Source organism: Melitaea cinxia, chromosome 14, assembly GCF_905220565.1.
Source record: "Melitaea cinxia chromosome 14, ilMelCinx1.1, whole genome shotgun sequence".
Classification (NCBI taxonomy): domain Eukaryota; kingdom Metazoa; phylum Arthropoda; class Insecta; order Lepidoptera; family Nymphalidae; genus Melitaea; species Melitaea cinxia.
Window position 1 is genome coordinate 8,662,808 of NC_059407.1, and position 22,514 is coordinate 8,685,321.

Sequence of the window (22,514 nt, forward strand, 5' to 3'; positions counted from 1 at the left end):
GGTTGACCCGACCAAGGACACGAGAGCCGGCGGTCGATCCCGACCGTGTAGAAGGCCTTATAATAGCTGAATAGCCGGCGCACGCACACTAACAACACGACAGTCACACACAGAAAAAACGAAGCGGAGATGGCGCGGGGCCCGGTAACGGCATGCAGCGAGACAGAAACTTTTTATTCAAATACCTATTTTTGAAAAGTCTCTTCGGTACCATTTCCTCTTAAGGTTACGCACTGTGTCCGCGTCCCGCACTTCGATTCGACTGCACATCGAAGGTTATTGTTCAACTTAAGCCCCGCCTATTTTACTAATCATTACTAAAAATATCCATATCCACACTGATTTAGACATATACATTCGTATCCGCTTAAGCATAAATTGATGCAGATTTTTTTTGCGAATGCAAATAAACACATGAAAAGACAGCCAACCTTCCCAGCGAACTAATATTTAGCGGAGCTTTTTTTTTGCGAGGAAAGCTTATAAGCACCCCGCTGACGAGGCCGGCGGGAGTGTCGGATTCCTGGCCAACCCAGACTACCCACTAAAACCCAGCGGTGCCCTCATCGCCATAGCGGGGCGCCACGGGATCGCTTTCACATATATACTACCGCGACGCCCCGACTATATCGGCATACGTCAAGCAGTTGACTGCGATAGGCAGAAGTGATGATGAGTGATGATTACACCCAGACTCGGGGTGGGAATCGAACTCACAGCTCCCAGAGCAAAAAGCACAAAACGCTCAACTGAGGTCACTACAAACTGCATTAATGAGCTAGTCTTTGAAATGCATCGACCGAAGAAGGGCATCAGCGTCTTCGGTGCGACACAGCTAGCCCTGCGGTCACCAACCTGCCTGCCTAGCGTGGTGACTATGGGCAACACACATGAGTTTACGCCATTTTTGGCGTGAATTTGTGGAGGTCTATGTCGACTGTTGACTGTTGTGGGGCACTTCATGGAACATCAGTGCCTCGACAATCGTCTCAACAAGAATACTGTTGAAGGCGTTCACCACGTCCAGTGAGATGGCCAGGAGTATATCTCCACTGTCCACCGTTACCGCAGAGAGAGACCTCAGAGCATCATCCAGAGTCGAGCGGTCCGCCCTGACCCGAATTGCGCAACTCATCAGACAGGATGCCAGAATCAAGTTTAATTTTACTTACATTAAGCTTAGTATCGTATATAGTAGCAGTATTGTCTCATTGTGGTTCCAGCGGAAGCGAAGGCATCAGGCGACAGGCACCTAACTAAAAAACATTCAAAAGAACTAAGCTTTTTTGTTTATATAAACAAAAAAAGTCTATTGATTCTTGTCTATAATTTGATAGCTATTTACTTGACAGTCTTCGTAATTGTCAAATAATATCTGTCATCTTCACTAATAAACTATTCACTACTATTCTTGGGATCAAACGATTCCAGTTAGATATATTAAAAAGCAAAAAGAAATTTTAACCAAATGTCTGATCCTGAATTAGAGAAAATAAGACAGCAACGATTAGCTCAGCTACAAGCTCAACATGGGGTATGTTTTGTTTTTTATTGAGGTTATGTGGATACAATTTTAATAGCGGCTTGTTACTTTGTTTCAGTTGATGTTATTGTTAATATGTTAATAAGAGAATATCCAAAGCAATTCATCATTTGGTGTCGAAGTTTTAACATATCAATAAAACAAACAATAGCTGTTTTGCAAATACAAACAACTCATTTCAATTGTGTAGCATATGATAATTGTTTTACGAATAGTTTCTAAATTATAAGTAATTAACCATTGCTTTACGTGTATTAATATTGTCCGATTAAAAATGTTATTTTTATTAAGGGTGGAGATCCCAATCAAGCCAAGGCTCAGGAGGAAAGAATGCAAGCAATGGAAGAAGCAAAACATTCAATTCTTGCTCAAGTCTTGAGCCAGGATGCCAGAGCTAGATGTAATTATTATGTTAAATATCACTTTAGTTATTTTTCAACATGTTGTGTAAATATTTCTGTTATTATTCTCTTTATAACATTTTACTTAGGCTTTTATCTTATATATTAATATGTGAAGCAAATCTTTGTACCACTTTTTACGAAAATTGCGCGATCAAAGGAGTATGAAATTTTGCACACTTATAGTTTATATAGAGAAGGAGTGCAGAATGCTAATATTTTATATGCATAAAAATATATTAAATCATTAATAAAAAAAACATTACACAACTACCATGTATTTGACACACACAGGCATACAATATAATATAAAAATATAAATATTTACTACATAATTATCTTCTATATATTAATACTAGCTGACCCCGCAAACGTTGTTTTGCCATAACACAAAATTTCAAATATTTTTCTCAATTTGATCGCAGCACCAACTGTCGGGACAAACTGAAATTAAAATAGAATAATATTTAATGCCGCGATGCAATGTAAAACATTCCAAAATTAACAACTACTTATAAATGAAAAATTAGTTTAATAAACATTTTCCAGTGGACCAAATTGTGAATCTAAACCATCCTCGAATCCCCTTGAACTCACACAAAAAATTTCATCAAAATCGTTCCAGCCATCTAGGAGGAGTTCAGTGACATACACACGCACACAAGATATATATATATATATATATATATATATATATATAAAGATGTGAAGTAAAAACTTTATACCCCTTTTTACGAAAATTGCATGGACGGAGGAATATGAAATTTTGCACATTTATAGTTTATATAGAGAAGGAATGCAAAATGCTATTATTTTTTCAATTTATGCATAAAAAATACATTAAATCGATAAAAAATACTCCCGTGACCATGGTTACTGTAAAGTATCCAAAACGTCCGGCATCTAAAAAACTTAATAAACTGTGATCAAATCTGAAAAAATCTGTATCGTTATAATGATAAAAAAAAATTACACACACTAACAAGTATTTGACACAACATGCATCTTATGTTTATTATTATATAAGTATAGTTTTTGACATCAGAACCTTAATAATGTTCAAACTTATAATTGAAATTAGTTATGGTCAAATTTTGAGCAGTGGGCAATCACTAGTATTTATTATTATTATATCAATTAGACACTAGGCACTGTTTTACCCATGTTGATTTTACTTCTTATTAAATTAAAAAAAATCAAATATTGTGTGTTGAAATTTATTAATTTGCTTAAATCATTCGTACCATAAAATAATAATTATTAAATATATCATTTGTTTTTACAGTAAACACAATCAAGTTAAGCAAACCAGAGAAAGGTGCAATGGTGGAAAATATGATCTGTAGAATAGCTCAAACGGGTCAAGTGAACACAAAGATATCTGAGAAGGAACTGATCCAGTTGTTAGAATCATTGAATCAACAGATGCCTAAATCGACGAGCACTGTTAAATTTGATAGAAGAAGAGCTGCACTTGATTCTGATGATGATGATTTGTAGTATTTATTTACTATGCAAATAATTAAACTTTTATGATAGTATGTACGGATATAATATGACCAACTGATGTTAATAATGAGTGGATTTTGATTATGTCTGTCACTCCTTAATAAAAATGAATAGTGTTTGTTATATTTTAAAAGTAAAAAATTTTTTTTTCAGAAATGTTTTCACTGCAGCAGAGAAAAAGTAAGCTTAACATCTTTAACAATAAAACTTGTTTCAAGTATTTTAATTATTGTGTTATTTAATTTCATAGTCAATAATTTGTTTATTAAAAATTATTACATAATATTAATAGTAAAATTATGTAATATTTGTACACTAGATTTTAAAGCCTGTTTTACGCCGAGACAACAATGTGCGTTATTGTGGTATGTTCTTCTTCTTCAAGTTAAAATGGCTTTCAATAGTGCCAAATGAGCACATATGATTTCGCCAATGTCACGTAGAAATTGTGGAATGTTGCTTTGTCGCATAAAATGTCGCACATTGTGTCAAGAACCTTGCGACATGGCGACATCTTTGCGTCATGTGGCAGACTGTCGCAGCTTGTATCCGAGCACAATGGATTCACACAATGGATTTTTGATGCGACAAACCAGTTTCTAGGTAGTTTTGATTGTACTTATTTATTTTAGAATTTACAAAATGAGATAAATGGGTCATGGAGTGGTGCAATGAAAAATATTTATAATTAATTAATAATATATTTTAATATTTGATTATTTTATATATTTATATTATTATATTTCTATTATTTGTCGTGTGGTGTCGGCCGAGTAGAATAGCACCACCTCCTTTCTTCCCGTGGGGGTCGTCAAAGGCGACCGAGGGATAAACCTGGCCTAAAATCATCAGGGTCCTGGAGAAGGAAAACTTCATTGGAAACCTGGAATGGGATCTCCGTTAAGCATTCGTGGCATAGTTCTAAAATGCGAAAGACTCCTGCAGCCGAACTGGCTCCACATGTATCGACTCGTCGTTCCTGTGCCAGCCAGTGAGGAGAGGGTGGCACAGAGCTTAGGCAACTCTGCGTTTTCCTGAAGAGTTGTCCTAGGCGACACAGTGTCTGTCTGACACTGTCTAAATCGTCTGCAATAGACGGACTAAGGCCAATGATGATGATTTCTGTTATATTTATTATTGTTTTTATTATATTATTTATTTTCTGGATCAGCCATATTCTGCCATGTCTATAGAAATTCTACCACATCTCAATCAATCAAGTAGGCAGACTAACATTTTATAGCACGACGCTTAAAAATTGTTGTATCGGCGTAAAATATGCCGCCGCATGCCTCAATTGCCGTAATTTGTAACATGCCACAAGATGGCGCACGCCACAATATGTAGTATGCCACAATGCCGCACATTCTTGCCTCGGCGTAAAACAGCCTTAATTTTATTTTAGCTTTATTTACACTATTTGCTTATATTATTTCAATAATTTGTTAAAAGGTGCACTTAAACTTAAAATTTACATAAGATTACTTTTTGGGTTGTATTTATCTTAATTTTACTTTTATATAAAAACAGCTTAACATTTAATAATAAACTTTTGTATTTAGTATATGAAGTATTATTTAAAATAGAATTACTCGATATTTATTTAGAGTGATTCAAGTCAGTTCCAGTTTAATCCTAGTCCCTAGTTCTGTCATATTTATAAATAAATTCACTTAGGTGATTATTTATTTTTAGAAACAGAGGATTATTTGTTATAATGGTATGTATGTTTTGTATACCTACTTCCCAAGCTACTGTCATAATTATAATGGGTCAATTATTAATATTTATCAGGATTTACAAGAGGCTATAACTCTTAAAATATATATTTTATAATTATTATATGTATACCCATTTATCTCCATTCCCTGACTGATTCCCTCGACTCACATTTTAATGAAGTTGGGAATAATCTAAATATTATTCATATCTCAGCTCAGAGTATTCCACCACATTTTCCAGACTTGTTATCTTCTTTTCAAAATAAGCATTTACACGCTATTCTTGTATCAGAGACTTGGCTTAAAAACCTTGCTTTCCCTCAATCTCCTACTCTCTCCCGGGATTCCACTTAAATTCGGAACGATCGTACTAGGCGGCCAGGTGGTGGTGTCGCCATCTACCTCAGATGTCATATTCCTTTATTATAAGCTTTTCTCAAAATCGTAATGACGGTGACCCAGAGCACCTTTTTGTTGAGGTTACCCTCTCTTGCACAAAATTGCTTTTAGGCGTATACTATAGTCCTTCGAAAAACGTTGACTTCTTTCAATCCTTTGAAAATTTGTTGGACAATTTTTCTCCTATATACAACCATACTGTTATAATGGGTGACATCAATACGTGCCTGCTGAAAAAGGATGCTCCAATATTGCGTTTATTTTCAGTTATTAATGGATCAAATTTAAATATTCTTCCTCTTACCGCAAATCACTGCTTTCTAAATAGATGAAACAATAATTAAATCTAGCAAGGATCCCTCCTTGCTAGATTTAATTATTGTTTCATCTATTGATCATGTTGTGAAACATGGTCAATTTCCATCACTTGCTTTCTCCTATCACGATCTTCTTTTCCTCTCATATAAAATCCAACCTCCTAAGTCAAAAGCGAGAATACTTCTGCAGCACAATTTTGGTGGAATGAATTTGGATCACTTACGGGAAGATGCTGGTAAAATGGCTGGTTGGGGGCTGTGGATGGTAGGTCAGTTAATGAGCAAATCAATATCTTTAACTCCTTACTCACTCAGATGTACGACATTCATGCTCCAATTAGACGAACTTGCACCCTGGATTACTTAATTGTCATCATGTCTATATTTTCTTTTTCGGTGTAATTTTTTTTCTCTGATAGTGTACAATAAAGTGTATTTGTATTGTATTGTACCCGATACATATGATTTTATTTGTTCTGATTTTTCAAACTATTTCTAAAACTACTATTTTTTAAACTGTTTCTCAAGACTTCAGAATAATAATTATTTTAATGGCAGTAAGCTAGCAATAAGATAGTAAACACATAGTTATATTTAACGGGCTTTACGTTTTTACATTCAGTTCTGAATATGAAGCTTAAACGAGCTTGATAATTTCATTTAAGCCCACAGTTACGGATTCGATTTTTATTCGAAGTTACCATTTGTATTTGTACAAATATCGATTTTATGCCTGGGTTTTTGTTCTTGTAAATAGCACCGTTATGCGTCAGAGAGCATGTAAAACCAATGTTCCTATGTGTTATAATAAACGCCTGATAACATTTGTCAACAACTGCTCTTGTGTAGTGGTATGTGTGTTCTGTACACCTCAAAACGCCGGCGGTTTGCGTGTTCGATTCTTCTTTCTGGATTGGATGTCTGTCCTTTAAGGTCTACACTACATGCCGATTGTTATCATATACACCTGTCAGCGATCGTTACTTATAGTAGCGAATATATAAAATGTGAATGTGTAATGTGTAAATATATAAAAAATACCTACTGTACTCCTAGCTAGGTTATACGCTTCAGCCTGTAATATCCCACTACTGGGCATAGGCCTCTTTCCCCATGGAGGAGGAGGAGCAGGATCAGAGCTTAACCCACCACGCTGCTCCAATTCGAGATGGCGGATTGAAGCTAGGTTATAAAATAATCTGTCCCTTTCCCCTGCATGTCTGTTAAAATATAATCTATAGGGATATCTATACATAAAATAAAATGGTAGGAAATACAAAACTGTATATTTAATATATTTTTTAAAGAATACTTGGGATGTGATCTACAATCGATACCGAAGCCAAAAATATAGTTTTTAGAATTTTTGTCTGTTTGTCTGTATGTATGTCCGGGATAAACTCAATAAGTACTGCATGGATTTACTTCAAATTTGGCACAAATATCACGGGGAACGAGCAGTGAACCTTTATTTCTTCAACGCATTCTGGAACAACGTGTAATCTAACGACGCATATTTGAATGTTGTTGTTATTATGTTAATAACCATGTCATAAGCTAGCTTCACACTATAACTAAAGACATTCTGTATATATTTAGTATCAGCATTGCACCCGTGCGAAGTCGGGGCGGGTCGCTAGTAATTATAATAAAACTGAAGAGGTCGAATTTCTGTACAATGAAAAAAAATACTAAGAACCGTGCCATGTAAGAAACGAAATAGAACTAATTTATGTATTTTTTCAAAAATTTTGTTTCTCTGTTTGTCTGTCTGTTTGTACGGGCTAATCTCCGCGAGGACTGGACCGATTTAAATGAAATTTTGTATGGTGGTAGCTTATATCCCTGGTCAACATAAAGATGCTTTTAATCCCGAAAAATTAAAGAGTTCCCGTGGCTTGCTATACAACTTATGCACCTTATTAAGTAGTGATATTGCCGGAATAATCATACGATAAAACAATGTAAACATTAAAATGACGAGATTTTGCGAAAAAGCAAAAACTTACAAAAACAGCGTGTAGCATAGCGTTTTCATGATCATATTAAATAGATGATAGATCATGATCATATAGATGGCGCTGATAGTGTTCTACACCGAGATGGTGAAACATTAAAATTCACTGCAATAACCAACGCTTCAAAGATAATGTTACCCGCTCTAATTCGTATTAAATGATGATGGTGGATACTTTTATACTATACTAGCAGACCCGGCAGACGTTGTCCTGCCCGGAAAACAGCTACCAAATTTGATAGCTTACATACCGTGAGCAGCGCCACCTACCGAGTCCAATTAAGATAAAAACTACTATATCTTCCAAGTTAGACCAAATTAAAGATGTTTACAAAATTTGATAGTTTCGGAGCTACATACAGATAGCAGCGCCACCTACCGGGTCCAATTGAGATAAAAACTGCCATATCTTCCAAGTCAGATAAAATTACAGATGCTAACAAAACTTGATAAAAATTGGTTCAGTAGTTTTGGAGTTATATACCGATAGCAGCGCCACCTACCAGGTCGGATTGAGATAAAAACTACCCCTAGCTCCCAAGTTGGACCAAATTATAGATGCGTAAAATTTTATATAAAAATTGGTTCAGTAGTTTCGAAGTTACATACCAATGGCAGATAACTCATGTAATAAGGAGTAACTTAGGCTACTTTTATTTTAGTCATTTATTTATTTTGTTACTTTGCGAACTGAATGATATTTTTTTTAACTCCACGCGGACGAAGTCACAGCAGCAAGTATATATATATATATATATATATATATATATATATATATATATATATATATAGCATATATATATATATATATATATATATATATATATATATATATATAAAGCTGCCGTGAATCTGAATCTGTAAATTATAATGACGTCAACAGTTCTTTGTCGCGAATTCAAGATTGGTTGAAAACAAACAGCTTTGTTTTGAACGCCAAAAAAATCAAGTACGTTGTGTTTTCGTTACTTAATGTTAAGCTTCCAAATTATAATTTTATAATAAATAATGAGAGGCTTATTATCAATGATACTACAGTTTTCTTAGGGATACATTTGGACTCAAAACTTCAGTAGAATTCCCATTTGTCATCCTTGAATGGTAGACTCAACTCCGCAGCATTCGCGGTTACAAAAGTACGACAACTGACCGACGTTACTACTGCACGTTTAATGTATTTTAGCTATTTCCATAGTGTTATGTCTTACGGTCTTTTACTGTAGGGTAAGTAATGCTACAGATATTGAGACTGTTATAATCTTGCAAAAAGTGCTATTCGCAGCATTTACGATCTTGGAGCTCGTGTTTCTCTACGGGATGTTTTTCAATAAGTAGACATTAACAATTGCGTCGCAATATATTTATAACAATATTATATATTCACCAGAATATTCATTATTTGAAATAAACAGTAGGTAATAATCATAATGTAAACACGAAAAGGAATAACAAAATTGTAACTCCAAGTTTCCGACTGCGTAAAGTAAACTTCTCCTTTCTGGGTTATGGTATTTACATGTATAATAAAACCCCACACACAATTTTTGAATTGTCTCAAAATAAAAAAGGTTTATTAAAAAAATAATAATAGATAAAGCGTATTATTCGGTGTAGGATTACATAGTTGATAAAGATGAGTGGAAATTAAATTTATTAATTATAAAGAAAACTTTTTCAGCCGGATTTGGTAAAGAAATATACTTAACTACCCATTTGAAGTGCACTTCGTGACGACTGATAATGGCTATATATTGGGCGTGAACCGTCTACCTTATGGACGTGACATGAACAATGTTCCTGGTGATGAACCAGTTGTTTTCCTTATGCATGGCTTGGTTATGTCTTCCGCGGATTACATTACTTCAGGACCTGGACTTATATATAAACATATAATTGCAATCCAAAGAAATAGATACATTCTCTTTTCAGGTCATAAATCAAAAACTTAGTTTTTGTAGATTTTCTGATGTTGATACTTTATGTCCTTATTTTATATTCGTTTCAGCTTATATCTTAGCCGAAGAAGGTTATGACGCGTGGCTGGGTAATGCTCGTGGAAACTATTTTTCACGTAGCTATATATAAGTTTAATCCTACCAACGTTAATTTTTGGCAATTCTCGTGGGATGAAATTGGAAACAGATTTGCCAACTATGATTGATTATGTTCTTAGGTATACAGGGAAATTGGCTTTGCATTACATCGGTTTTTCACAGGGAACCTCTTCTTTCTTCGTTATGTACTCACTTAGACCAGAATACAACGAGAAAATTATTTCTATGCATGCATCAGCTCCTGTGGCGTAGGTACATAGCTAATAATGAAAACCCTTTATTGCAGGCAATATCAATTCACGCACACGACATAGCGGTAATTATAGGGTATCTTTATTTACTTGTTACTTCTTTACTTTTATTAGATTTACCAAATAGTGGTTTACTTTTACCAAATAGAGAATTTTACAAATGGGTGGGTTTAACTTTCTGCAGCGATGATTCGATTATTCAGGCCTTGTGCAGCAGTATACTATACTATTTTTAGCTGGAGGGTGGAATGAGATACAGCATAATGCAGTATGTTTAATATTTTAAATACATTTATTTTTATTTTATTTATAAAGTTTTTCTGCTGAATGAATATGCTTTCTACTCCGGGAGTTGTGGGTTCGATTCCCACCCTGAGTCTGGGTGTAAGATATATATTTATTTATATATGTATTATTTATATGTCTATTTATAGACAAAAAAACATAGTTACGAACCCACAAAGAAACTAGCGCCATCTAGCGGCAACCATTGAAACAACACAAAGACAGAGACCGCATGAAACTCTCTACTCAATACTAGATGGCGTTAGAGGAACTACGGTGGAACTACGTATATAGAAGTATAGTCTCGAAAACCGGGTCCATGCGCGAACTTTCCAGAATGGTCTGGGCCTCGTCTCTGCCGATATAAATAGCCGCAGGGAGGCGAGCCAGTTCAGTTCAGTTTGAGCGATCTTCGAGGCGACTTCAAAAGTGAAAAATAGTGATCAAGAGTGATACCAGCGAAACCTACGACATTGGCTACGACTTAAGACATCGTTAGTGCTTAGTAGAACCTAGTGCTTTGTGTTGAACCTAGTGCTAGTAAATAAAGTCTTCAAAAGAGTCAGCAGGTCTTTCTCTCCAAATCCTTCGAACCATAACACGTAACAACTGGTATCGGAAGTGAGATTTGGAGATGCCATTGATTCCGAGAGAAGACTTCAAGGACTTCAAGGGCGTCAGGACAAGGGCACAACGAGCTACAGAGGCCACACCTACCGGGGACCAAGCTCCGCCGACCGTGGACCAGCCTCGCCCACTGACCCCGCCTATCATGCCCCAGGCCCCGCCTACTCGGACTCAGGCCCCGCCCACTCGGGCTCAGGTCCCGCCCACTCGGGCTCAGGCCCCGTCTACTCAGACTCAGGCCCCGCCTACTTTGTCTCAAGCCCCACCTACTGGATACGCCCACCTTACCACGCCCACCAGCGACACCGTAGCTTTTACAGACTCTCAAGTGGCTCTTCAATTAGGAAGTTTAATTAAATTAATGGACCTTCAAAGGGCTGAAATTCGTGCTTTGCAAGAATCACAAGAGCAACAAAAGGCTGAAATTCGTGCTTTGCAAGAATCACAAGAGCAACAAAAGGCTGAAATTCGTGGTGCTTTGCAAGAATCACAAGAGCAACAAAAGGCTGAAATTCGTGGTGCTTTGCAAGAATTACAAGAGCAACAAAAAGAGCTCCAAGAAAAAACGCAGATGTTAGTGACGCGGTGACTAAGCTTCGAAAAGATGTCGACGTAGTGGAAGAAAGAGTTACCGGGTTAGTTGTTGTTGGTTAAATGTGAAAACCGGTCTTCACTGAATTACAGAAGAAAGTAGTGCGCCTTGAAACCATGGGAGTCGCCATGTCTAGTGGAAGTACCGGAGTGGCACAAGGACCAAGAGTGAAAGTGCCTCCGTACGACGGCACTACTCCATGAAACGCTTATCGTCAACAATTCCAGACTGTTGCTACTGCCAACGGATGGACGGAAGAGCAATGCCTGACTGCCCTCACTGTTGCGCTCAGAGGGCAAGCTTTATCGGTTCTGGAAGCACTGTCACATATAGGAAACGGGTTCCAAGACTTGATGGAGGCACTTGAATCCCGATACGGGGAGCGACACCTGGAGCACGTGTTCCGTGCCCAACTGCGTGACAGAGTACAACGCACAGGAGAAGGACTACAACAATGGGTGATGGAAATTGAAAAACTCGTCAGGAAGGCACACCCAGGAGCAGACACCAAGATGGTAGACACGAATATTCTTCAAGCATTTGTCAACGAAATCAAAGACCTGGAGGTCAGAGCTGCAGTGAGGCTTCGTCACCATACCACGTTAAAGGAAGCATTGGCGCATGCTTTGGAGGTCGAGGCTGTTCGCCATGACATACGGCAAACCCATAAGATCCGCGAGGTCTCTGAGGAAGTCAAGGAGGTTAAGGCTGCTACGAAGAAAAGCTCTGGAGTCATGTGCTACAAGTGCGGCAAAAAGGGCCCGGGACAAGGGAACGAATAAAAGCCAGGACTAAGGGGAGAGTACTGGTTGACGCGGAGGAAGCCCCAATAACTGTTATCTCGCAGGCATGCAGCGGGAATAGTCTTTCGATTCAGGGGACTATTAACGGGACGGATTTCAAAATGACCCTAGACACAGGAGCCTCTAGAATAATAGTGAACCCAAAGCTGGTAAAAGCCGTAAGGGGACACAAGAGGAGAATTAACTGTCGGCTTCTTACGGCCTCCGGTCAGCCAATACCCGTCCTGGGAGAAATGTCAGTTACGATGTATGTAGGGGGGTCCTCATTCTCTCATAACGTTATCGTGGCTGAGATTATGGATGATTGCATCATGGGTTTGGATTTCATGAAGGAACACAACTGCAGAATTAATGTCACTGACGGAGTTTTCAAGTGTGGTGAAGAAAAAAATCTTCATTCTTAGAGGCGCTTGCGGGAAAGTCGCATTTGTAAAGAAAGTCATTATACCTGGAAGATCGGAAGCTCGGGTGTTGGTGAAACTACCGCCAGCTGGAAAGAAAAAGTCAAACAGATGCGTGTTGATCGAAGACACACCTACCAAGACATCGGCGCAAAAACTGATGACGGCGAGGACCCTTGTTAGTGGAAGCAGTAACGCTGTGGTCAAGGTTTTGAATCTTGATGATCGCGAGATCTTCTTGAACAAAGGTGACGTCATTGGAAAGTGTGAAGAAGTTGTCTGGATGAAAAAGTGTAGTTCGATGACAGGCGCAGTTTTGGCAAAGAGCAACAACTACGAATTAGTGACTGAGATACTCGATGACTGCAAGAGTAATCTTACTTATTCGCAGAGCTTGAAAGCCAAGAAGTTTTTACAGCGCTACGCGAATATCTTCTCCAGTCACGAAGGGGACCTTGGAAGAACATCGGTGGTCCAGCACAGGATAGATACCGGAACCGAGAGACCAATTCGTCAACGAGCAAGACGGATACCAATCGCAAAGGAAAATGAAGTAGAAGGCCTTTTGGAGGACATGAGAAGGAATAAGATTATTGAACCGTCTGCAAGTCCGTGGTGTTCACCTGTTGTATTAGTGAAAAAGAAAGATGGTAGCACGAGATTTTGTGTGGACTATAGGCGTCTCAACGATATCTCTAAGAAGGACAGTTACCCGTTACCTCGAATCGACGATACTTTGGATACCTTGAGTGGCATGAAATGGTTCTCAACCCTAGATCTAAAATCTGGATACTGGCAGGTGGAAATTCATCCAAAAGACAAGGAGAATTACGAATACCAGTAGACCTATTGACTGGAGTCAGCGATTTAAGGCAAAAATTGCACTATATACATGCCTTGGTTCGGGAAAATGGGTTACAGTCAAGCAAGAAAATGAAAACCAGATAAGACCGGAAATCGAACACGAGCGGCTTCAAGAAAGGGTCACTGGTGTGGCTGCATAACCCAACCCGCCGGAAAGGGAAATCTCCAAAGTTGCAGACCTAGTGGGACGGCCCATACAAAGTGGTTACCCGACTGAATGATATGACTTACAGGATTCAAAAGCAACCTAGAGGGACATTCAAAGTGGTACACATAGACCGTTTAGCGCGTTACCATGGCAGTAACAACGATGCTCGGGACGAGCATCTCTAAGAGGGGAGTAGTGTTACGAACCTACAAAGAAACTAGTGCCATCTAGCGGCAACCATTGAAGCCACACAGAGACCGCATGAAACTCTCTACTCAATACTAGATGGTGTTAGAGGAACTACTGTGGAACTATATAGAAGTATCGTCTCGAAAACCGGGTACATGCGTATTTATTTGTTTTATTTATGTTATCATAATATATATATTTTTTTTTGGTATATACATCACAAATATTTTATTTAGTTATTTCATTAATTTATTTATATATCTTTAATATCATAAATGTCATTCATTAATGATAGTGATGCTTTTTTATCGCTATCTTCTGCTTCCGATGATTTAAGTAGTGTTGACAGTTATTATAGTATTCCATCTTTGAGCGACACGTTAGACTCCTGTTTTGCGAATACTCCTAAGAACTTCAATTTAGTACACATAAATGCACAGAGTATCCCTGCTCATTATCCAGACTTGTTGTCATCTCTCAATAATGGCAATATTCATGATGTCCTAGTCTCCGAGTCTTGGCTCAAACCTTGCTTGCCCTCTACTTCTTTCTCTTTACCGGGATTCCACCTGATCCGTAACGACCGCATTGGTCGGGCTGGTGGAGGGGTTGCAATATATATCCGCTCTCATATCCCTTTTAATATCATTGACACTTCGCAACCTCAGACCGGTGGTGCAGAGCATCTTTTTGTGGAGGTGATTTTTTCTCATACAAAACTTCTTCTTGGTGTCTTCTATAGCCCATGCCTTACTGTTGATTACTTTAACTCATTAGAATATTTACTTCAAAATTTAACTCCTTTGTATAGTAACACAGTGATCATGGGTGATTTTAACACCTGCCTGCTTAAAAACGATCACCGGTCTTCCCGTCTTAAAACTCTTATTAATGCGTCAAATCTTCATATCCTGCCTTTACTTGCTACTCATGCTTTTCCTAATAGTGTTCCATCTCTTTTAGATCTCATTATTGTTTCTTCCGTTGACCATGTCGAAAAACACGGTCAATGTTCTGCCGATGCATTCTCCTTTCACGATTTGTTGTATCTATCGTACAAAATCAAGCCCCCTAAACTTAAATCTAGAATTCTTCTGCAACGGAATTTTGGTGGGATGGATTTAGATAGACTCCAGAATGATGCAGCGAAAATCGATTGGTCGGTTGTTTGTAATGCAGATACAATCGACGACCAAGTGGCTGCTTTTAACTCTCTGTTAATTCAACTATATGATATACACGCACCCATTCGACCTGTAAGGGTAAGACATCACCCTGCTCCATGGATTACTCCTGAAATTAGAAAATTACAGGAGAAAAAGGTTCGCGCAAAGTCACGATACAGATTGAATAGCTGTGAAGCTAATAGAGAGATATATATTAAGGCTCGGAATCGTTGTAATAGGGTGTGTAGAGATGCACAACGACGCCACACAGAAGATCCTAGTAAAGTCTGGAACTTTCTAAAATCACTGGGAGTTGGCAAAGCGCATCAGAATTATCGCTCTCAAAATTTAGACCTTAACGAGTTGAATCTCCATTTTTCCTCATCTGTTACCATTGATAGTGTGACTAAATCTTTGACAAGAAATCGACTTTCAACCTTGCCAACTCCTAATACTCCCACTTTCTTTCTTAATCAGCTGGCTGAATGTGATGTTAAGAAGAACATTTTAGCTATTAAGTCCAACTCCGTCGGATCTGACAGCATTAGTCGTAAGATGATCATTCCTCTCCTTAATTTACTTACACCCATATTAACCAAAATTTTTAATACTTCAATCTCCACTGGCTCTTTTCCGTCTACGTGGAAAGATGCTAATATTATACCTATCCCGAAAAAACTCAATCCATCATCCCTGTCCGAATATCGTCCCATTTCTATTCTTCCCTTTTTATCCAAAGTCTTCGAGCGCCTTGTGTATAATCAACTTAACCTATTCCTTTTGAAACACAGTCTCCTAAATACCTCGCAATCCGGTTTCCGTCCTGGTCATAGTACGACTACTGAACTTGTCAAAATAACTGACGATATACGATCTAGTATGGACAGGCGCGAGGTTACAGTGTTGACGTTGCTTGATTTCAGTAACGCTTTCAATACTGTAGACTTTGATATACTTTGCGACATTATGCGTTCTCTTAACATATCTCCAGAGGCCACTGATTGGTTTCAAAGTTACTTGCAGGGTCGCCGGCAGCGAATTAAATTGAATGACACATTTTCAAACTGGTCATTGGTTGCTGCTGGTGTCCCCCAGGGTGGTGTGCTCTCCCCTCTATTATTTTCTATATTTATTAATTCCATTTGTAATATTATAACTTCTCTCTACCACCTCTATGCAGACGATCTCCAAATATACTCTCATTCTACTGTAAGTGACTTGCCTCAATGTGTATCTCGTATAAATGGTGATCTACTTGCCATTACTACATGGAGTAAAGCTTACGGATTAGTAGTAAATCCAACCAAAACTAAGACTATAATTATAGGAAGTTCTCAATTAATTAGCCGTATAAATCGATCTCAACTACCTCCTGTAATTTTTAATGGTATTGTAATTCCATATAATGAAAATGTGAAGAATCTAGGCGTTATTTTTGATCAACATCTATCATGGGGCCCGCAGATTTGTGAAGTCAGTCGTAAAGTTTTTGCTTCAGCTGGATCTCTTCGCAGACTGCGTAATCTACTTCCAATTCCCACCAAAATTGCTCTTGCAAATAGTCTTCTATTACCAATTCTGGACTACGCAGACACATGTTATCTTGACATTACTGAAGAGCAGATTAATAAACTTGAGCGAATCCAGAATTTATGTATACGATTCGTATTTGGCCTTCGTAAATATGATCATATCTCTGAATTCCGTAAAAAACTTAAGTGGCTCCCTATTCGCTTTCGCAGGAATACGCATATTCTTAACTTACTTTACTCTATTCTATTTAACCCTGTTGCACCTGCTTACCTAAAGCAACGATTTAAATTTCTTAGTGATATCCATGAACGCAGTCTTCGTTCTGAGAATACCTTACTTCTTGAAATTCCCCCTCATTCCTCTTCCTTTTATACTAAATCTTTCACTGTTCAAGCTTCTCGACTTTGGAATTCTTTACCCTTGCATATTAGACGTGTACAATCGCTTTCTATTTTTAAAAAGGCTGTCAGGAAGCATTATCTTGATATTCAACGTGAATAAAATTATATATATGTATGTATGTTTGTATGTATGTGTTTGTGTATGTATGTGTTTATGTATGTATGTGTTTATGTATGTATATGTTTATGTATATTTGTATTTATGTATATATGTATGTATATGTGTATGTATGTATGTATGTATGTATGTATGTATGTATGTACGTATGTATGTATTTATGTATCTGTTTATGTATGTATGTATGTAAATAAGTAAATATATTAAAACGTTTATGTCTCAATTTGTACACCTACACTGACACAATACCATCTCCTCTGCCCCTAGGTTGCCTGGAAGAGATCGCTTTTTAGCGATAAGGCCGCCCTTTATGCCTGATGATACTCTTTTTAAGTCCATAATATGTATTATTTCTGTTTTGGTGTACAATAAAGTGTATTGTTATGTTATGTTATGTTACATGCGCGAACTTTCCAGAATGGTCTGGGCCTCGTCTCTGCCGATATAAATAGCCGCAGGGAGGCGAGCGAGTTCAATTCAGTTTGAGCGATCTTCGAGGCGACTTCAAAAGTGAAAAATGGTGATCAAGAGTGATACCAGCGAAACCTACGACATTGGCTACGACTTAGGACATCGTTAGTGCTTAGTAGTTGAACCTAGTGCTTTGTGTTGAACCTAGTGCTAGTAAATAAAGTCTTCAAAAGAGTCAGCAGGTCTTTCTCTCCAAATCCTTCGAACCCTAACACGTAACAATATGTAGCTATAACAGTCGGGTGTTACCTATAACACAAGCATTAAGTTGCATATTTTAGGAACACACGACTGTGTGTGTATGTTGTAGATATTTATTTATTTTATTTATAAATGGTTGTTAATAAAAAAAATTAAGAACGAAACTACTATCGTATAAACTTCATAGGTATATATTATTATCGATCGAGTGCCTACTAATTTGTTACATATTGCATGAATTATTTACAGACTATGATGCCAGTTTATTTTGGACAAACGCCTGCAGGATCATCAGTGATGCAGCTTGCCCCCTACGGCCAAGGAATAGCAGGAAAAAAATTCAGAAGATATGATTTTGGTATAGTTTAAAATTTAATAAAATATGGCAGTCTTATCCCATCGAGTTATGGACCTCTCTAAGGTTACTGCTCCCGTCATGTTTCATTATTGTGAAAGCGATCCGTTAGCTCAGGTTGCAGATGTAGACAGGCTTTTCAGAGATTTAGGAGAACAAGTGGCAAGGTTCAGAGTAACATAAACTAAATTTAGTCACATTGACTTCGTGTGGGGTATTGACGCTAAAGGTTTAGTGTATGACAGGTTAATATTTTTGTTGAAAAACAATAATTAAAGATATAAATTGTTGCGAATATAAAATTAATAAAGAATGTGTTAACTATTAACTAAAAACATTAGTTTTTTTTATTTATTGGGTTGGAAGGAAAGTAATGAGCGATTTTTTCTGAAGTTTCTTTCTTTTCCTAGAACCAATGTAGAAATGTAGTTGAGTAATATAGTGTAATATAGTGGGGGTAAGCTTTATAAATATGTGTTACTCAAAATTGGACAATTAGTTATTTTTCAAAAAATGGAAGCGTTGAAGGAGCACGTACGTCACTGCCTTTTGTATGAGTATCGTTTGGGTCATTCGGCAGCCGTAGCCGCTCGAAACACTCGCAGTGCAGAAGGGGAAGATGCGGTCTCTGACGCGACAGCAAGGCGTTGGTTTGAAAGGTTCAGGAATGACAACTATGATTTAAGAGATTTTCCTCGAAGTGGACGACCAGTTGAAATTAACGTAGACCGTTTAAGGGAATTAATTGAAAGAGAGCCCCGCTTTACTTCACGCTGTTTGGCAGAAGACCTTGGTTGCAGTCATACGCAAGTATTAGAATATTTACATCAAATGCAAAAAAAAATAAGGGGTATGGATACCACAACTCCATCTCCACACTTACATCCACGCAGTAAGACCAACGGGTCAACATCTTCTCTCTTTGCGTCGCACCTAGCATTGGCTCAATGAACTGGTTACTGGAGACGAGAAGTGGGTCTTATATGTAAACAATTCCCGCAAAAGACAATGGTTGAGCCCGAGTCAAACACCAGTGCCGACGCCTAAAAGGGATCCACATCAAAAAAAAGTTTTATGTCTGTCTGGTGGGATTCACAAGGAATTATTTATTGGGAGCTATTACCAGAAAATACCACAGTAGACTCTGCAATATACTGTAATCAGCTCGACCGACTTCACACAGAAATGTCAAAAAAACGCGGTAACTGTTCAAAAGTATGCTATCTTCACGACAATGCTCGGCCGCACATTGCTAAAGTCGCTCGTCAGAAATTACTGGATTTTAAATGGGAGTTACTGCCACATCATCCATCATATTCTCCAGACTTAGCATCAACCGACTTTTATTTGTTTCGATCTCTAAGTAATCACGTTCAAGGCAAAAAATTTGATAACAGAGTAGAGTTGTCAGAGTTCATTCAAAAGTTTTTTGAATCGCAGCCCCAAAGTTTTTATGCTAAAGGCATCCACGATTTACCTAAATGTTGGCAATGGGCTGTAGATAACAATGGTGTGTATTATGAACAAGACTAAATCTAAATAAAAAATATTTTTTAAATTTTGTTTTTTATTTACAACGCTCATTACTTTCCTGCCAATCTAATTTAAAACAACATTATATCATACGGCTTTTTTTTAAGAACACAGACATAAACTCGGTAACCTTAGAAATATTTGACCGTTTGTATGTGTTAAACATATATATTTGTTTTTATACAATGTAAGAAGGTATTTAAAAAAACGCTACTCATTAATTTAGCCTATATATGTTTAGATACACAGAAGAGTTAGCAAGACGATGATCGTTGGTTTTAATATAATTATATACCTAATTGTTTTATTTTCTACGACGCTTTTAATAAACGGATATGGCAACCAAAAATTACTATTTTTCGTTACTATTTTTCGCGTTTCATTACAAGTTAAACTATTTTATAAAACACACGTCAATAATAAACAAATTTAAATTCGATTTTGCTAATATTTCAAAAACGTTTCATTTGTTAATACGATATAATTTGTTATTAGCATTAAGCTCTTATCAGTTATATCATAAGACGGATTAGTTGAGGTAATGCTTACATCCTGTAAACGATTAAACTTGTTGATCACATTTCACGTCAGCACGATCAAAGCAAAGATAATAATTTTGTTTATTTTATTAAACATTTTATTTTTTTTTTAATTTTATTGACACTAGCGGTATCCTGCGCGCGTGGCTACGCTTTTTACCACGCTTTTATTAGCTTGGGTTGTATGTATGTAATGGAATCTTTGAGCATAATTTTCACCAATTTCCAGAAGTTTGATTAATTTGAAACTTTCCTAACCTAACTTTCGGGTTCTAAAACAAAAGTAGCAAAATCAAACTAAAAAGTAAAAAATAAATTATAGTTTAAAATTTCATCGTTATAGAAGTGTGTTTTTTAGTTTTCTTAAAACTATAATTTATTTTTTATTTTTAGTTCGATTTTTCAATTAATTATTTGCTGCAAAAAAAATGCTGAAATGCCTTACGAACTATTTTGTAATCTAGCCATTTCGTCTAAAGCTTCACTGTTGCATGGGGTTTTTCTGTTGACTTAGATATTTAGAGCAATCAAGCTCTTCAATCCGAATAGAATAACTATTTGGCATGGAGCGAAGCTACGAACTTACGCCACGCGAAGCGGGCGGGAAACAGCTAATAAGCAATAAACAAGATAAAAATGCAACTAGCCTGAAAAAGTATCTGCCTCCGTTTTGCTGCGCCGAGTGCCCGAGCGAAAGCGTAAGTCCGAAACTGCAGGCATGCGTAGATCGCGCGCTAGCTTTATCTCTCTTACTTCCTTACAGAGGATCCACGAAAGAATTTATTAATCCTGGCGGTCCTAAAAAGGGCATTGGGAAACTGTTATTGAATTATTGCATTGTCATTGGTCCTTGATACGTGTGCAAAGTTTCAAATTAATCAAACTTCTGGAAATTGGTGAAAATTATGCTCAAAGATTCCATTATATACATACATACATACATACAACCCAAGCTAATAAAAGCGTGCTAAAAATTGGGTCTATACGGCCTAGCATGGCCTCGATGAACCAAACAAAATTGTCATCATTTTATTTCACACAACTCATATATATCACATCGTATTATCGCTAATACTATATCTATATGTACACACTAGGTATATTTTTTATTAGATAAAGTTCCATGCGGGAATATAAGATTGATATATTTACGGACCTAAATAAACTGTATAAAAGAGTAACCCTAATAAATACTGTAACCCTAGTTCGAACGAACATAGATTTACTAAATCCAAAGGTACAACAGCACGTAATTACTTTTAAACAACAAACTTTCAGAGCTTGTGTGAGAAATGTGAAAAAAAATTGTGTGTGTGTGTAATTTACACAAAGCAGAAGTTAAACTCCTGTTAGTTGTGTTTGCTCGCAAACGGAAAAAATCTGACTTCAATCACATCGGCAAGTAAAACAATGTAGCTAGACAAAATTATTTAAAAAGTAGTCATCATATCTCAATAACATTTAAGTAAAACTACAATACAAGTATAATTTTTTGATTAAAATAAGAATGATCAAAATTAGTTCACCCAGTAATAAGTTCTGAGGTAACATACATAAAAAAAACACATTCGAATCGAGAACCTCCTCTTTTTTTGAAGTCAGTTAAAAGTAGTATACGAAAGTTTTTTTTTCACGGAGAATAGAACAATAATTGTAATGTATTCAATCTAATTCTCTCTTATACATTTATGTATTTGTTTCTTTATCGTGACGCGTTTTCGTTTCATCGAGTTTCAAATCACAAAGATTCTAGAATTTTACTTTTAAAAAAAACACGCTATAATTTCTTAATTTATTTTCCTTCGGATAGTCATTCAAATAAGATATCTAGACACAATATTTTTTTGCAACACAAAAATAATAATAATAAGGCTAAATAATATAAAATAATAATAATATAGGGCTAGGCAACAAAAAAATAAATAAATAAATAATAGGGCTAGGCGTCAGCTTTGACCAGCTCGACTAACGGAACTTTGTGAGTGATCAGTAAAGGTTCTATAGAAAGCTGGAGAACCCAATACCGTGCTCTGCTGTTGCATTTAGTAAAAAGCGGTTATTTTAATATTACAAACA

At 36.8% G+C, this 22,514-nt stretch overlaps 1 protein-coding gene and 1 pseudogene across 1 annotated transcript; both read left to right on the forward strand.

Annotated features, from left to right (window-relative positions):
• The first annotated feature begins 1,321 nt into the window (after nt 1–1,321).
• On the forward strand, nt 1,322–3,679 carry LOC123659594 (programmed cell death protein 5). The gene is made up of 3 exons (XM_045594801.1): nt 1,322–1,534; nt 1,835–1,943; nt 3,230–3,679. Exons 1-3 carry the CDS (start codon nt 1,469–1,471, stop codon nt 3,442–3,444), a joined length of 390 nt encoding a protein of 129 aa, XP_045450757.1. The 5' UTR covers nt 1,322–1,468; the 3' UTR covers nt 3,445–3,679.
• Nucleotides 3,680–3,926: 247 nt separating this feature from the next.
• On the forward strand, nt 3,927–18,795 carry LOC123659917 (annotated as a pseudogene).
• The last annotated feature ends 3,719 nt before the right edge of the window (nt 18,796–22,514 follow it).

What these genes read in the sequence shown, in the direction of transcription:
- LOC123659594 (XM_045594801.1), top strand. Translation starts at nt 1,469, where the DNA reads ATGTCTGATCCTGAATTAGAGAAAATAAGACAGCAACGATTAGCTCAG. An exon ending in AGCTACAAGCTCAACATGGG is followed by an intron (nt 1,535 to 1,834) that starts GTATGTTTTGTT and finishes ATTTTTATTAAG; the next exon opens with GGTGGAGATCCCAATCAAGC. An exon ending in CCAGGATGCCAGAGCTAGAT is followed by an intron (nt 1,944 to 3,229) that starts GTAATTATTATG and finishes TTGTTTTTACAG; the next exon opens with TAAACACAATCAAGTTAAGC.